Below are 18,194 nucleotides of genomic sequence, written 5' to 3'. Positions count from 1 at the left end.
GGAGACCAGCAGCGGTAGGTGGGGGGGCTGTGGGTGAACATGGGGGTGGTGTGGAGTGTGTGGGTAGGTGTGAGGGGGGATGTAGGGTTTGTGGAGGGATCTGATGGGGGGCCTCCACATGCCTCCCCCCACCCCCTGTGGTGCACAGCCCCCAGTGCTGGTAGCAACAGCCAGCTAGGCCATAGGCCTGCAGCCAAGCATCACCTCCTGAGCCACATGGAGAACAGGCCTGGCCTGACCCAGCCCGCTCCACTCTGCCAACACATGCCTTTGGACAGGAGCCGCATGTGGTGTCAGGAGCCTTCCTTGTCCTGTCCAAAGGTGCACACTAGCAGGGTGGCCTCAGTCAGGGTGGACTGGGCCTGTTCTCCAAGTACAGACTGCAGAACCCAGGCTGCCAGCACAACGGGCAGCGGGGTGGAGCATGTGGTGGCCCTCCCTCAAAATTGCCCACAAACCCCATACCCGCCCACATAGCCAAGATCCCTGCCACACCCCACAACTCTCCACACACCCCACATCCCCCCCACACACCCACCCACATGGCCCACCAGAACTACACAGCCTCCCCACCCCAGGTCCCTGCTTACTCAGGATAGTACCTGGCGCCAAGCCACAGCCTTGCACCGCTCCTGTTTGCCCCACACACTGAGGCAGCATGCTAGCGCAGCAGAAGCACCATAGAGATGCTCTGGCCATATGCCAAAGCATTGCTGGAGGACCCAGCATCCACTTGCCTCAGGGAACACTACAAGACCATTCCTTGTGTTTTTTTTTTTCCAGGTGGGGTTTTTTGGGGTTTTTTTGTTGATACCTGGGAATCCAGGTATCAAATTCAGAGCCTGCACTGCAAATATGCAGCATGCAGAACATTTTTTAGTTCTTAGCATACCTCTTACAGCATCTCAAACCAGTTGTGCACTCATCTAGATGTGCCCTTTGAGATCAAAGAAATGGCTCACTCAGCTATTATTATGGCATAGTAATTAGACTGAGTACTGGTGCCTGCCAGACTTCACCTCAAAGCCACCAGTTATAACTACTAGCTAAGAGCTTAGGTGCATGCTTTCAAAAGTATGTATATGCCTAAGATCTCTTTAAGTGCATTGTTCCCATTGAAATCAGTGGGTATCTTTTATACATGCTCCAGAGTGGAAGGAGGGGGCTTTAATTAGAGTAACTCTAAGACCCGCTCCCATCAAAGCACCCAAAGCATCATGTATATTTAGCGTCCTGTGCTTCAAAATGGCAGCAGGGGTGCTTTAAGCCTTGTTTGATAAGCTTTTAAGTGTGTCCACCACCATTTTGAAGCATGGGGGCACTAAATACATGTGACATGGAGACTGTTGGAGTATGCTAATTAGCATGCATTGGAGCAGACACCCGGCACATGTGTAGGTACCCAGTGAGTCAAGCACTTCAGTACCATTGTAGATCTGGTCTTTCATCACTTGTGAAAATTTATGCTTAAAATGACTTTCACCCCCAAATTGATCATGCAGTGCATTAATAACTACATAGACAGGAATCAAAAAATGAAATTAAGCTGCCTAAACCTGACTTGGGTTTTGTCTCATGTAAGCATTTGCGCAGGTAGATGGAGGTAATTAAGTCTGGGTAGAGCTGGTGACATTGGGTGGGGTTGGCAGGTGTGCAGGTCAGGAGGGTAAAAATAGCCTGGTCAGGGGGTAAACATTCCACAGTAGGGCTGTGCAAAATGGCACCATTCCATTTTGACTTGCGTTTTGACATTTCGACAGAACACCATTTTGTTTCAAATTTTGTTTTGATTCAAAACTGCTGTTCCATTTCATTTAATTGAAACAGTTTCGCTGTTTCAACACTTTCAATATTTCACCCATAGGCTATAATTGGGAAGCTTAAAACAACCTATAACTTTGTCATTTCTAGCCTGATTTGGATGAAACTTGCAGGAACAGTAGCCCCTTCTGAGGGCATGAAGCCTGCTAAGTTTCAAGGAGATAGGTGCATGGGTTTCAGGGAAACTGCACCTCAAGCTGTGACAAGCAAAACTCATGACATGGGTAACACTGTGTGTGTGTGTTAAGGCTCAGCAAGGTGAAAACTGTAGGCATGCTAGCTCCTGCTGAGGCCATGAAGCCTGGCAGCTTTCAAGGAGATAGGTGCAGGGGCTTCTGGGTTCTGGGGCCCTGCACCTCTGGCTGCTGACAGGCAAAACTTGTGACATGGGTGCTTGTGGGACTGTGTCTGTCTTGGGGCACAGGCGAGTGAAAACTGCAGGCCTGCTAGGCCCTGCTGTGGCCACACAGCCTGCTGGCTGTCAAGGAGATAGGTGCAGGGGAAGTCTGGGTTCTGGGGCCTTGCAACTCTAGCTGCTGACAGGCAAAAAACTCATGACATGGGTGGGTGACACTATGTGTGTTAAGGTGCGCCCTCACTCAACTGACACCAATGCAGAAAGCAGGGCAGTTCAAACAATGCAGCCTTTTATGCAGTTTTTCCATCCCTCCCCGAGAGCACTGGGATTGGAAGGGACCTCAGGAAAGGATGACAGGCACTGGCCAGCTACACAGTCAATAATGAGAGTACTCCTTCCCCCTCCCTCTCCTTACTTTAGTTTCTGTTTCCCTGCAGGCAAGGCCAGCTTGAGGTTCAAAACTTGAAACGTTTCGAAAATTTCGAAACGTTTCAACTCGTCTCATTTTGTTTCAAGGCTGTTTCGAAATTCTCTGTTTCATTTCAATTTTGCTGTTTCAAGCTCAAAATGAGTCGAAACAGCATCGAAACAAAACTGTCGGTGAAATTTCAAACAGCCCTACTCCACAGCCTCACGGCTGTGAAGAGTGGCTGGACTTCCTAGTGCTGGGGCTGTGCTGGGGATGCATGTAAGCACTCATTAGGCCAGGGTAACCCTTATCTGCCGAGAACTAACTTTAGATCTGGTTCATCATTTCTGGGGTTACCTAAGCTCTGTGAATGCTTGCACAACCAGCAATTTAGATCACCCAGAGTTTGGTTAGGGCAATCTAAATGTAACACTTATATATGCCCCCACAGTACAATCAATTTAATAGCAACATTATGAAAAAAAACAGGGGCCATGTCTACACAAGATGCTAACCATGCAGATGTTACTGCACAGTCATTTAGAACTTGTATAAATAAGTATAAACAAGTACTAAATGACTGTGCAGTAACTGGAATTACTGTGCAGTTGTGCTGAGGAACAGCTTTTTTGTGATGCTTACTGCACAGTAGCTTGTGACTATTGCACAATAGTGTCACATCACGCTTTCTGCCATGCAACGCTACTGCGCAGTAGTCTTGGGCTACTGTACACTCAGTATCTTGTGTAGACACAGCTAGGATCTAAATCAATCCTGTATCTAAATGAAACTATGGAAAATCAAAATGGACAGCTTCATATGTAAGTGCATTAGAAGAATTAGAGAATTAGGGAATCATCATAGCAGCAATGTTAGTTTGACTGGAGAAGGAGGAGGATACAGTTTTTCTGACCTCCTCAGGGTACTGCAATTGGGAACATCTTCAAACCATTCCAGCTTAATCTGCCACTCCATGTATAATAGCGTAGAAAAGATTTGATACTTCAGTGACAAATAGTCAGTAAAAAGTCTGATATTCCCAAACTTTTCTGTGGAAATTGACAGGAAGTAGGTAAGGACACGGAGAGCTATCATAACCACAAAACGTGATTCTAACAATGACAACAACAGAAGTAAATGCTTCCCTTCTCTCTTTTTAGTTTCTGCGTTTACCAAGAAGCCAAAGACAACAGAGGCAACAACAGGAGGTTCAGCTATCTTTGAGGCAGAGACAGAAAAAGCTGGCATCAAGGTGAAGTGGCAGCGAGCTGGTGCTGAAATTACTGAAAGCAAGAAATATATCATCAAGTCTGAGGGGAACAAGCATTCATTGACTATCAATAACATTGAAAAAGATGATGATGTGACATATGCTGTAATTGCAGGGAGTTCCAAGGTCAAATTTGAGCTCAAGGTCAAAGAACCAGGTACAGTGCCTCTAAGATCACTATATTTTCTTAGCACTGCCAACCATATCTTCAAAAATCATGAGCTAGGCCCATGAAAATGATACTTAAAATCATGAGATTTTAAAATTAATAAGTGTTATTTTATTTTGATTTGCTGTCTGGTTTCTTAGGGTGTCTTTACACGTGCTCCAGGAGTTGCAGGGATGGGGAGAGGGGAATGCTTTAATTAGAGCAGTTACACTGCCATTTTGAAGTGTGGGGATGCTGATACACAAGACACAGAGGCTCGCTGGAGCACAGTAATTACCATGATCCAGCAGACTCGATTAATTGCTGTAATTACAGTGCATTGGAGCAGCCTCTGGGCTCATGTACATGCATCCTTAGTTTTTATGGTTCATATCTTCAAGGTTTTTCCTGCAACCCTGAAAGCTAGAAATGAAATATTTAAATAAAAACTGAGATTCTCCCATGATTCCAGAATGTGGAGTTTTAAGAAACAGGAAATATAGCAAAACTTTTATAAAATCTCTAAGAGTTAACAAGTTATTTCAAATGTGTTGTAGATATAGATAAAAGAAGTTAATGTGTTCCCTTTAATTAGCCTGCAAGCCACTGGCTAAAGGCTCAGGCTTCAAGAGGAACTCTGCAGGAACAGTGAGTAATTTACATATTATCATAGGCATTTCTGTGTCACCAGTGTATCTGGGTGCATGACACTAGCTTAGACTGGAAGTGGAAAAATCTCTCAGATATAGGCAGCTAATATCCTGTGACATCTTATTACAACAATACTTTAATAGGATAGATGGGGAAAGCAGTGAAAATAAACTAAGATCAGTGATTCTAAATGCATTTTGAACTTTCCTCACCCCTCTCCTTTACCCCAAGTTCACAAATCTCTGTCAAAATCTGTACCTCCTTCTCTGTCCACACTGTTGCAAGGCCTTAGCTCAGACCAGATTTTTTCTCCTACCACTGTTCATTTTGCTAACAGTAACGTGGCCTTTGTGAGGTCTTCTGACAGTCTTAAAGACACTTTTAGGCATTTTTAGCAGTGTGCCTTCTCTGTAGAGATAACCTGTTCCAGATAAAAACAGAGTGGATGACTGGTTTTACGCTACTTAGGCCTCTGTAGATAATAACTAAATTTCATCTTGCACCTTACCAGCAGCCAGAGATCTGTAATGTGATCTTGCTGACTTCCTCACTTGGGAAGTGAACAGCTGTGTATTAACCAGCTAACGTTTTCTGATGGTATCTGAAGTCAGTCCCAGGTAGAGCTTGTTATAGCAGCCATGCTTACAAATAACAAAGACACAGAAGCAGTAGGGTAGAAGTGTTCTTGTAGCCATGATGGTCCAGGGAATATGCAAGAATCAAGGGATTTTTGGTCATACCTTTTATTAGATCAACTGTATAGTTGGGAGAGATGCTAGGCAAGCTTTTGGGCACAAAATGCCTTTCCTTAGGTCTGAGAAAGAATCAGATACATTCTAAGCTAAGTATAAATATTACGTAAATAAGTTAAAAAAAATCTTAGGCACAGGCTAATTGTTTATCAAAGATCATATCAAACAAAATTGTGTTTTTCATCCTAACTTTTACTTACACCACAGAAGACAAAGGATAGAAAAGCATTAAACAAATTATCTGTAAAATTCTTCCTGTCAAAACTGTTGTTTAAAATGTCAGATACCAGCTCTTTGATCAGCAGAGTTCCATGCTTAAGATACGAAGGGATGCCTGCTCCTGCAGTGTTACAAGTAGAGTAGAATGACAGAGAAGTCCCTTTTTAAGCTGTACAAGAAAATAGCTGATCCCTGTGCATTTCTTAATGTTCAGTATTGGAAGGTATAACTTTCTCAGGTATAGCCAATAATAACAGGGCTTTCTCTAACCTTGCTTTGCCTTTCTTTCCAGAAAAGTCTGAAGCAGTCCTTCCTACTGAAGCTTCTTCTGCCTCAGCTGTCTTAGACGCAGAGTCTGCTCCAGCTGTTACAGGTTCACCTCCACCACCAACAGACAGCATCCAGAAATCAGGTAAAACGAACTGATGGTGGGGCGAACCTTAGTTCATGCACTGAAAGAAAGAATAGGAACAGGTTATCCCAACAGCCATGGTATAGGGAACAGTAGCTGAACAAGTGATAGACCTCACTGAAGTGGGAAAAGAAGCCTCAAGGAAACAGAAAATGTCTGAGTGGAGAAGAATGATGTGAGAAACACTGAACCAATGTAAAGGATTCTCTGCACAGGTTAGGAGAGAGGCAAAAGTGGAAAGCAATAGTTAATAATATCACATTTTTATTTCAGTTCCAACTAGTGAAATTCAGCCAGAACTACCTCTGGATCCTATTGGGCTCTTTGTGACCCGGCCTCAAGATGGAGAAGTGTCTGTTGGTAAGTACATGGTCTGACCCAACTAATATTGTAAACTGCACCTACTATGTGAATCTATATTTATCTTGTCACATATCATATAATAGCAGTGCTGTTACAGAAATACTAAACATCACTTAGAGCCTCATCTTAAAACCCTTCTTTGTAGGTGGAAACATCACATTTACTGCCATTGTGGCAGGTGCCAGCCTACTGAAGAAGCCATCAGTAAAATGGTTCAAAGGAAAATGGATGGATCTGGGAAACAAAGTGGGGACCCATCTCCAGCTTCATGACCACTATGATAGAAACAACAAGGTACAACCAGCATACATCCTGAGGACTTAGACAAAACAGAGGCAATAAACAAATACCATCACTCTTCGTGCCCATGAGGAAACGATAAAGGATTTGAAAGATAAAGACTTAGTCAACTAAATATGTTATAATGGTAGCAGTGAATAACGCCCAGACTGATAATAATAATAATGATGATTAAAAAACATGATTTTTTTAAAAAGGGTATAAACTATCATGCTTCAGCATATAAACTACATTTTAACTAATGGGTGTTAGGAATAAAAATTTCTTGTAGGCAGCTTATTTCATAACTGCCTACTGCCAGGTTCCTTATACCTTCTTCTCAAGTACTTCATATTAGCTGTTGTTTGCAATAGGATATTAAATTAAACTGACCCTTATGGCCAATCTAATATGGTAATTTCTGTGTTCTTGTGTAATTATCATTATAGAAATGTTTAGACAACCACCCATTAGAATGGAAATTGGTTTAGGCATGGAAACAAAGTAACTATCACAAAACACAAAAAGTCCATTTTTACAGTAAAATTAGTCTGTACTGTGTGATCTCTTGCCCAAAAATAAACAGATAGTTGTAACACAAAGAAGCCCGTAGTTTCTTCCTCTCTAAGGGGAATGTCCTAACCTAGTTTTAAAATATATTCATTTATGTGTGTGCATCAATACTGCTCTCTACTGGATGCAATATAATAGACATGTCTGTATATAAATTAATAGACATATATTTTCTGGAGATGGAGGTTCTGTTCCTGTTGAAGCTACTCATGCAGTTACTGCATCTGATGACTGTGTTGCTGTATGTAAGCTGCCAGTTAGAACAGCAGAATTTACTGCTACCAACATGTCATCCCCTAGAAAATGTGTACTGATAATGTCCTTCAGCCATTTTACTTTGATCTGAGAAAAGTAAGCTTTCTGGCAACAATCTAGCCTGGCGTTAGAGAAGGTCAGAGTTGCATATTCTGGAGATAAACTGATTTTTCAGTGGATGGAGAATTATATTATGTTTCACTTTTTATCTATCACTCATGTTCTAGTTTGCTATATTTGTATTATATCTATATATCTCTTTGGTTGCTTGCAGACATTATAAACAAAAACAAAAAGCCCTGCACTTTACTGGAAGCAGCAACACAATACTTCCACTCAGCTTTGCAGCGTCTGTAAAGATCGGGCACATCAGCTGATTCAGTCAGCTATTAAATAAAAGTGCCAAAAAAGCCCTACTAAAGTGCCCAATCTCTACAGATGTCAGGTGAGCTGGGTTGAAGTAATGCGCTGCCACTTTTTGGCATGTGTGGGGCTCAGCATGGGAATGCACCAAGTTTAAAGTAAAGCACCAGTTTTTTGTTTGTTTGGGGGGGCGGGAGTTATGTCTGCGAACATCCTTTTATCCTTTATTTTTCTAATTTCTTTTTGTGGGTTGGTCTGTTTTTCCAGGTTTATGTTTTTGAAATGCAAATAATTGATGCAAAAATGACATATGCAGGGGGCTACAGATGTGAGGTGTCTACTAAGGACAAGTTTGATAGCTGTAACTTCAACCTTATTGTCAATGGTAAGCCAATATTTTCAGCACTGTAACTTTTTAAATACCTTGCTAAACTAGGTTTTGGCCCCACTCTTCTTTGCTCTATACAGAGAAACCTTTTTCCTTTACATAGAGCAGCCACCAGCAGAGGGTGTATGTTTCAGATACTGGCAGAGCTGTGTGAGCCCAAGACGAAATACAGATATTCAAAAAGCCCCTGGCAGAAAGCTCTCTATTGCACTTTACTTAAAGTGCTACAAGTTAGAGTGTGTTCCAACTGAACAGACATGCACTGTTCGGTGAGGTAGGGGCAGAGCTCAGTGCCTGTTTGTACTGGGCAAGGCCAGCAGGCAGGAGGCACTCCTGCATGCTTCCCAGGAGTGTTCCCCACCCCCCCCCCACTGGTGGGGACTGTCAGCAGTGGGTGTGGGAGAAGGGGGCCCATGTGGCAGGGGAGAAGGGAGCCCCCCTCAGACCTCAACCAGCAAGTTGTGGGGGAGCCTCATGGTAGGGAGGCTCCCTTCCCCCAACTGAGCCAGCAACGGCAACACAAGTTCCCTGCATGACTTTTTGCACTCTGGGAGGGGGGTGGGTGGGAAAGGAGCCCCCTGCTGTGTAGCCTCCTCCCCACAATTTCCCAGGTTAGGTTCTGGTGGGGGCAAGGCTGGGCCCACACCAAAGCAGGGTCTCCTTTTCCACCACACCCCACCTCCCACTGCCTTCAGAGTTCCTGGCATGGTGAAAAGCAGTGTAGGAAACTTGTGCTACTGCTGCTTGTTGCAGCTGGGGGAAAGGAGCCCCTCTGGCTGGACTGTGGTGCACCATGGGGCCGGGGCAGCTACAGGGACAGAAACCCCCTTCCCAGCTTTCCCCCCACTCTCCCGCAGCCAGGCTGTGTCTCATGGTTCACTGGGATCAGAAGCTGTGACAGGTAAGTGACAGCTGAGGGGGTGGGGCCAGCTTGGCACAGGCAGAACAGGCAAGCTCTGCCAGAGGTGAGCAAGGGGCCTCTGGGATGCTGGCAAATGCCACCTAGCTTAACACATGATGGATGTGGCATCTGTATTCAAAAAAGTGCTCTAACCTAAAGCACTTTAGTCTGATAGCACATCCACCAAGGGTTACCTTGGAGTATGATCTGCCATTTTTAAAGTGCTTTAAGAGCCATGAACATCTGTTCTGTTATGGCTTTAAATCACTTTCTGCTCATTTAATGCATGTTAAGTGTAATGTCTGAACCCAGCCTAAGACAGTAAAAATGCTACAGATTAGAATAGATATGTAATGGCAGGGCTGCAGGCTGAGGAATGAACAGTACAGTGTAATTCAAACCAGAAGTGAGGTGCATTGAAAGATCAACATAAAGAGATCAGGGGAAGATTATTCTACATTATCTTTGGCTTTATCCTGACCTCAATCTCATATTTTCATGAGCATTTAAATCAGTAAAATTAGAAAAAAATGCTGAGAATAAACTAGAAAAATTCAGAAGATTGATACTCCTATCACTTCCTTTCCTCCTGTCAAATTTAAGCCCTGCAGAAGCTTCTGGAACTATAAAATTGCCAGAAGATTAGCTGCCTAACTTTATAAGGTGTTTATGCTAAGCACTAATGTGTTGCCCTGAAAACAGGTGCATTGTAAAAGCTTACCAGTGATTAAAGGAAATACATTTATCTATCAATTTATATTTACTGTCAAATAAATTACCAAGAATTTTGCTAAAACAGTGCAAACAGCATCAACCATAACTCCTCTTTTCTGCTAGAGTAGGGGTGTCAAGCTTGTTAGGTATTCTGCTAAAGCCCCATGAACTGAATCTGGACTGCAGGGTTTCCTGCAGGCTGGATCAAGTTGGCAGGGCTTCCCATGAGCCACAGGACCTGCAAGCAGTGGTGGTAATCCCCACAGCTGCCCAAACCACTGTTTCAGCCCAGCTTCAGAACCCACGGAGTTAACATCGCTGCTACCCCCTCTATTTCTGTACTGGCAACCTTGATGGGTAATGGGGCAAACAAACAAATGGCATTAACTTCCTAGGTGCCACATGCTGGAACAACAAGCCCTCAGGCCAGATCTGGTCCATGGAGGTGGGTGCTGCATCCCACAAGATGCCCTGTGTGCCAGATGAGCCACCTTTGCAGGCTCGACCCAGCTGGTGGGCTGTTTGTTTGACACGCCTGTGCTAAAGGATAACAACAGCTTAAACTCTGAAGAGCTGCATGGGCAGAGATGGCCTACAAATGTATTGAATCAGGACTGTTGACACTTGAAGCTGCACAGGTTAGCTGTAAGACACAGGACAGTGCAGAGGTTGCAACTCTGGAAAGACTTTCTATGAGTGGTGGTTTGGCAGCACACACTGTCTTACAAGGGAAAGTAAGCATTCTCTTAATATATAACTTCCCAGTTAGACCCTCTGCATGCCTCTACTATTCAAGGGAATTTATCTCTTGCCTCCAAAGGATGGATAACAGTTTATTAAATCTATTAAATTATTATATAAAATTATTAAAATTACTGGTATTATATTATTAACGTTATTCAAATTTGGCCCATCTTTAACAGGTTTTAACTGAGGGTTTCAATGCTTTTGTGAGGTCAGTATTCCAGCCAAATTTTAGAGACAGGTAATTGAAGCATCAAGAAATTAAGATGAATTTCCCACCCCGAGATAGAATTCAGAACCCCTTGTATTAACCATTGGGTTCCAGTCACTAGGGCATATTTTTGAAGGTATGTAGGGTAAATTCAATGCGGGTAATTGTGTAAATACCTTTTAAAATTTGGCCTGAAATGATAAAATAAAAAAGTTTGAAAAAAATGTTTGAAACCAAAATGGCTTAAAAAGAAAAACCACCATCTCTCACTTAGAACTGTCTTCCTGCTCCCCTTTTCCTCTGCATGCCATACTAGAAACACCAGCAGCTGGAGATATGGATATTCGAACGACCTTCCGACGTGTGTAAGTATCTGCAGTAAGATCTCACGTAGATTCGTTGTGTAAGGAATACTTTATAAGTATTTCTATAGTTAAAATGTCAAGCTTGAGTTCTAGAGATCATCTAAGAGAGATTAGGCTCCTAACTACAACTGTCTCTGTCTCCAATCATTTAACACACAGGTGATATCTTTTTCCCAGAGTATGGAAAGAGCATTTCAGATGCAGACTAATATTTAAGCTGATGATTCTGTGTTACTCCCTGCCATGGTATGGACCTATTTGAGAATTCACATGGGTTTTAAGACACAGTCACTAGACAGGATCTGAAGTTTCGGCATAAATGTTAAAAACAGCATTTAGTTAATAATAATAATATACTTAATTTGATTTCATTGTATACCTGTTTTGTAAGTTTATTAACTGACATGGAGACACTGAGACTTTGAATATGTATGAATGATCAAATGAATACACCTCAGAGTTATAGGACATTGCATCGGTTTTGAAAAATGGCCACTTTTCCCAAGTTTAAAATAAGGTCTCAGTTGAGCCAGAGCCTTTATTGATAAAGTTATTAAAGTTTAATTTAAAGAGCCATTACAGATTTTTGGTAAAAGGTAGTCAGTAGTAACATGCAACTTCACTCATCATGGAATACTCATTCTCCTTTTGTATAAATCAGAGGTTTCCTCTCCTCTCTCCAAAATTGTGAATAAAAACTCCATCCTGACTGCTAGCAATAATTATAGACAGCCATCCAGAATAATATAGCTTGTTTCTTTAGGAATCTTAGAATAATCCTGGTGCTACCCATAGCTACAGTGAAGTTTACCACTCTAGCACTAATCTGCACCTGAAACCAATTTCCTTAATGCAGGAGAAGACCCAGCACAGTCACCTGTCTATGCTTTTCCACATAAGCGCTATTTTTATATGAGATTGTTTTTACATTCCACTCCTTCACAAGGAAAAAAAAAAGGCTTGTGGAATTTATCTATAATAGTAATCATGGAATCCAGGGTGTGAGCAACTGTCAGTTCTGTTGCGATGTAGGGAATTTCCAACTTCACTGAAATTCACTATTGCCAAGCCTTTATTGCCCTTTCTTCAGGGTTGAATTTCTCTCCGAGTTAGCACAGTAAAGGAACAACTTTGGAGTTGTCCAGTATGAGGGCAATGATGGCAAAAAATCTTACAAATATTTGGTTTCATAGATTTTTGAGGTCAAGACAAAGGAAATAAAATTCCTTCCTGTCACAGACAGCCTCTCAAAACAAGTCAATGTATTTACCTTTCCTGTCACTGGGTACATCCAGCACAGTTCACACTGGAGTTTATTGCTCCCAGGTGCAGCATTTACACGTGTACCCAGGACTGCAGCTCATTGAGCCAGGGCAGAGCAGCCTTGGCTGGGAGAACGCCTGGGAGGTCAGCCTGCCACCCAGAGCTACTCCACCCCAGCTCGGTGTGCTGCAGAGGGGCTGGCTGGGCCACAAGGGTGCTACAGTGCAGAGCTAGCCAGCAGGCAGCCCACACACTCAGAGCCAGACACCAGCATGGACAAACCAGGCAGCTGGCTAGGGCCCAGACAGAAAGGGGGCCTGAAAATGGTAAACTTTTTTTCCGTTGTCTGATTATCATTATCATATCATTATCATTATCTCTGGTGAAGGGGGGGCCCAATACAAAAAGTTCACCCGGGGCTGCCAGGAGCCTACGTACAGTACTGCACACACTATAACACCTTCATGCCCCAGCCAGCCCCAGTGACTACACATGCATTTAGGTGCACTAAATAACTCTGCCATAGGATAGTACTTGTCCCAGTCGGTACTATACTACATTGGAGTTAATTAATTTATTGCACCCCAAAAGGAGCACACGTGTAGATGGTGATGCTTTATTGCAGAGCTAACTGGTCAACTCTGCAGTAAAGCGCACGTATAGACGCACCCATGTCACATACATAAGCGCCCACTGAGTTCACGATGAGAACTAAGACACTTCCTTCCTTTTCTAGATTGCATTAGGAAGTCTGTTTTTGGAGAAGTACACCGGAATTCTGTTTAATGCCTTTATACTGTCCAGCAGAGAGCAAGACATAAACAGTCTGTATAACACTAATTAATATTTTGTAGTTTGACTGCAATTCAATTAAAAGTAAAGATTGCCTTGCCCACTAGATTTCGTAGGATTTTTTAAATGAATTTGTCTCTTCAGAACTTAATCTATTTAGCCAAACAAATACTTGTATTCAGTCTCTTGTCAAACTGTGAAAGTAATGAAAGGTTAAAACGACTGATAATGCCATATAGCTACGTGGAGTATGAAGTAGTAACTCTCTAATTAAAATGAGAAAAGTCCCCCTGGAATCTCAGCACTTCTGAAACCACTCTATTCTTGACAGTGGAGTCTGGAGTTTAAGAAGCTTATGCTATGCTGTAAGAAGGCAGAAAATAATTTAACTGAAATGTGTCCATCTAAAGCTCTGTGTTTGTGACTAACTCAGGAGCCTGGCAGGAGGAGGGAGACGGATGTCTGCAGCCTTCCTCAGGTAGCCAAATATCATATCAGCAATCACACCCAAGCCTCACAGTAAACTGTCTCTCTCTGACCAGTGAAAAAACTAGAAACAATTGCAAATTTGATTTTGAACTTAAAATTCTTTACAAAAATGAATAATTAATTATAATACTGAATTTCTACCTGTGACTAGAAAACATACAAGTATGTAAAACAAGTATAAAACAGTGAAAGAGTATTTTGAAGCTTCAGTGAGAGGCAGATTTATTTACAGGAAGGGCTCATGCTGGGCAAGTAGTATTCTCTTAGAATTGTGACCATCAAAAATGCAATCACAAACTGAATGCATGTTTCTCCTTTTACCTTGCACATTATAACTGCCATGCTGCTCACTATGTTCCAACACACAGAATGCTTGCTTGGCTATGAATATCTGCCATGCTTATGATTGGGGTGTCACTCTATGTCCTATCATATTTTTCTGTGATCCTAATGCTTCAAATATTTCTAAAACAGGAACTCTGGGAGCTGTATAATACTTTAAAACATTTCAAAAGTTAAAAGTTAAAAACTTACTGAGTCAACCACAAGAGATGCTAGATTTGCCAAAAAGCTTACTTTCATTTAGGCACATAAACATGGAGCCAGATTTTCAAAACAAAGAACTAGATTTTCAAAAAAACTGATCACTTTGGGTACTGAGGCTTAAAGAGCAACTACTATAAGTATGACATTGGGATCTACAAGATATTCAATTCTTCACAGAATCTGGCACCATAGTAGATGCTGACTACTTCAATATCTGACCCTGCTCTGCTGAAATCTGGCATCATAGTAGTGTCATTGTTTCATGACAGAAGTCTGCTGCCACTGAAATTGTTCTGAAAGTAGAGAAATTTCTTCTCCCTGTGAATGTGCCCATCAATGTATTAGCATCCAAGCACCATACAGAGAAAATTAACTTGAAGAGCTGTATTTTGGAAGCAACTCTTCTTCAGCAATCTCTCACAGTTGAGGGTGATTGTCTTCCTTGATTATCTTATCGGTGGGTCCAAAGATGGCTGACAAGACCTATCTGAGATCAACAGACTCTGATGCAACTCAAGTGCATTTCCATCTGGGGTGCGTAGCTCTGGATTCTTATTTCAGTCATGACATACCAGAAACCTCAGAAGGTAACTAAAAGTTCCCAAACCCACAAGAGCTGCTCTTTCAAGCTGAAGTTGAGATGCCCACACTGATCCTTGGGCTCACAACCTTTCAGCTGGCAGTTCAGCACCCAGGCCCCTAGCCACCAAACACACAACAGTCTCCTGTTGTCATCATAAGGTTTCAAAGTACTGAGATCTTTCCTCCATTTGGGGCAGTCCTGGGCAATAGTCTCCCATGAGGATGCCCTTAGAGCACTTTCTCTGCCCTCCTCTTGAATGTATGCCTTGACTGAGCTGGGAGAATATACTTGCTTCTATAGACTCTAGAGTCTAGAGTCAGACATCCAGATGACATGGCTAGCCCAATGAAGTTGATTTTGGATGATCATTGCCTCGATGCTCATGGTGTTTTCTTGTGTGAGAATGTTAATATTGGTGCATCTGTCTTCCCACTGGATTCAAAGAATCTTCCACCAGCAGTGTTGATGGTACTTCTCCAGTAACTTGAGGTGTCTCTTGTATGTTGTTCATTAGGGCTGTGTGAAGCTTCAGGTGCTTATTGAATTTGGAGGAGATTTGGCCTGATTCAGTGGCCAAATCAGGGGACCAGTAAAAAGGTCTGTATCAATTTGAAACTCTCCAAATTTTCAGAAAAGATTCAGAGAGCTTTGATTTGGGCAGTCCCCACCTGCTGCAACAGGGAGCTGGAGCCAGACTTGGAGCTGGTAAGTAGGGGGTGGGGAGACCCCTGCCAAGCCCCATCCCCTTCCTGCTCCCCCAGCCCCCCTGCCCACCCCAACTCCTGGTGCTTTAAAGAAAAGCCCTCACTCACCGAGTGCTGCTAGGCAGGGGGGCAATTCCTGTTGCCCCCCCACTGCCCCATGCCATGTGGGGGGTCTGCATAAGCCTCCCAACCCCCCCACTGTCCCAGCCTCCCCCATGGCTGCCCCACCCATCCCAGCTCCGGCCCTTTAAGAAAAAAAAACCCTGAACTCACTGGCTCCTGCAGCTGCCTCAGGTCTCTGGGGGCTCGTGAAGAGCCCCAAATGTGGCATGGGGCAGTGGGGGCAGCAGGGATTGACCCCTCCAGGCAGGAACCAGTGAGTTTGAGGGGTTTTGGTATTTTTTTCCTAAAGGGCTGGAGCTAGGGTGGGCAGGGCAGCCATGGTAGGGCTGGGACAGCAGGTGGGAGGGTCAGGGGGGCTCACACAGATCCTCCCACCCAGCATGGGGCAGTGGGGGGCAGCAGGGATCCCGCCTCCCCCCCGCCCAGTAGCACCCGGTGAGTCAGGACTGTTTCTTTTCAAAGTGCTGGGAGCTGGGGCAGGCAGGGCAGCCATTGCCAGGCTGGCAGAGCAGGTGGGGGATGGGCTTGGGTGATTCAGAGATTCAATCAGCCGAATAGATTCAGGACAGTGATTTGAATCACCGAATTGAATCACTGTCCCCCAAATCAGCTAAATCTGCAAATACTAGCCACTTCACACAGGCCTATTGTTCATGTCTCAGCTCTGTACAGTAAAGTTGGAATCACAAGTGCTTAATAAATGATTAGCTCTGTTTTGGATATGATATTGCAATGTTCAGACACCCATTTCCTTAGGCATACGAAGGCTGCACTTGCACAGTTGCAATGATATTGGATTTCTGTGAGACATGGCTTCTGAGGTACAGGAAATAATATTCTCGAGAGTCTCACTGTGAATCTGAATTACCAGAGCTGGGGACTGCTCATTAAGAGCTTGCTGATTGGGGGTCTTAGTCTTCTGAATGTTAAGCATCAGTCCAATTTTCTTGTACACCTTGGTAAAAACATTGATGATTGCCTGAAGGTCTGCTTCTGAGTTAACATGCACTACAGCATACTACAGCATACTGGAGCTCGATGACTGAAGTCAGGGTGGTCTTGGTTTTGGCTTGCTGAGATTAAACAGCTTACTACCCATATACTAGTTTAGTTTTATTCCAACTGGAAGCCTGTTGGTGGTAAGATGTAGCATCATGGTAAGGAATATCAAGAAGAATTTTGGAGTGGTGAAGCAGTCTTGCTTATCTCCCATCTTAACCTCAAAAGGATCTGTGATAGATCTGTTACTGAGAATCACCGCTAACATACAAGGAGCAGGCAGAAAATGGTGATGAATTTCAGTGGACACCTATACTTCAGAAGGATCTTCTACAGTTCTTCTCTGCTGATAGAGTCAAAGACTTTCATGAAGTCAAAGAAGGCCATGTAGAGAGGTTTGTGTCGTTCTTGGCACTTTTCCTGCAGCTGGTGAGCTGTGAAGATCCTATTAGTTGTACCTCTTGATGCCCTAAACCTACACTGAGATTCTAAGAGGAGCTGTTCAGAAAGTGGAAGGAGATAGTTCAGGAGGGTTCTCACAATGCTGTGGTAGACAGCAACTAAATTTGAGCTGAATTTTTATGAAACGTAGTTGAAATTTTATTAAACTAAAAATGGCATTTTCTTAATCACAAGAAAATACTGGACATGTCTCCATCTGAAAATACTGCAGGCTGCATTTACTTTAATTTACTGTGGCACAGGGCAAAGAGCACAGGGCCTACCAGGGGCTGGGAGATTACTCCCTGCCTCTGGGAGCTTCTGCTCTACCAGCAGGGAGCTCCCAGCCCCAGCTCCCCAGTCAGAGGCTTAGAAAGAGCTGCAGGGGAGGGGCAGGCCCTAGCTCCCTGCCCCATCCACTGAAACGGAGCAGTCCCCATCCATCTCCAGGTTGCATGTACAGACTTCTTTGTGCAGCCTGGGGCTGTTCAGGAACTGTCCCAGTCAGGGGCAGGTCGCGGCCAGCTCCAGGCCGGGACGGGAACTCTCCCCATGCAGAGTCGGGGTAGGAGCTTGTTCCCAGCCCCCACTCAGTGATCATGATTGTGGAACAGGGGCTGGGAGCACCCTGCTGCTGGGTCAGGGGGACATTGTCCCCACCCAGGCTCCAGTGGCAGAGCCCATCCCAGCAGCAGACAGCTCCCAGGAACAGGGAGCAATCTCATGTCCACTGCTGCCCAGCTGACCAGGAGCAAATTTGCTCCCAGTCAGCCATCTACACATCCCATACTGTACAGTAATTACTCAGCAGTTAATTTGCTACTTGCATTTGCAGGTAACAAATTAATTGCCAAGTAAAGGAATTACTGTACAGTAAGGGTCAGCATGCACAGACGGTGACACTTACTATGCAGTAATTAGCTCCACTGTTCCATAAACTGTTTCATAGTTTCATAGTTTCTAGGGTTGGAAGGGACCTGAGTAGATCATCTAGTCCAACCCCCTGCCATGGCAGGAAAGAGTACTGGGGTCAAATGAGGTGTTCATCTAGCCTCCTC

At 43.7% G+C, this 18,194-nt stretch overlaps 1 protein-coding gene across 6 annotated transcripts in view; it reads left to right on the top strand.

Moving 5' to 3' along the window:
* The window catches only part of MYBPC3 (myosin binding protein C, cardiac), a 102,986-nt gene that overhangs the window by 16,213 nt on the left and 68,579 nt on the right, over positions 1-18,194 (top strand). For 4 of the 6 annotated variants that reach the window (XM_019552249.1, XM_019552248.1, XM_019552247.1 and 1 more), the window contains exons 2-8: positions 3,749-4,015; positions 5,921-6,040; positions 6,314-6,400; positions 6,549-6,697; positions 8,141-8,258; positions 11,148-11,196; positions 13,685-13,729. In XM_019552249.1, the coding sequence (XP_019407794.1) occupies positions 3,749-4,015; positions 5,921-6,040; positions 6,314-6,400; positions 6,549-6,697; positions 8,141-8,258; positions 11,148-11,196; positions 13,685-13,729 (835 nt within the window). The remainder of the gene's footprint in view (positions 1-3,748; positions 4,016-5,920; positions 6,041-6,313; positions 6,401-6,548; positions 6,698-8,140; positions 8,259-11,147; positions 11,197-13,684; positions 13,730-18,194) is intronic. The other 2 variants (XM_019552252.1, XM_019552251.1) reach the window with 1 other exon arrangement.

This window comes from Crocodylus porosus, unplaced genomic scaffold (genome assembly GCF_001723895.1).
Source record: "Crocodylus porosus isolate Cpor-Errol unplaced genomic scaffold, CroPor_comp1, whole genome shotgun sequence".
NCBI lineage: Eukaryota > Metazoa > Chordata > Crocodylia > Crocodylidae > Crocodylus > Crocodylus porosus.
This window is presented reverse-complemented; position numbering and strand designations above follow the sequence as displayed.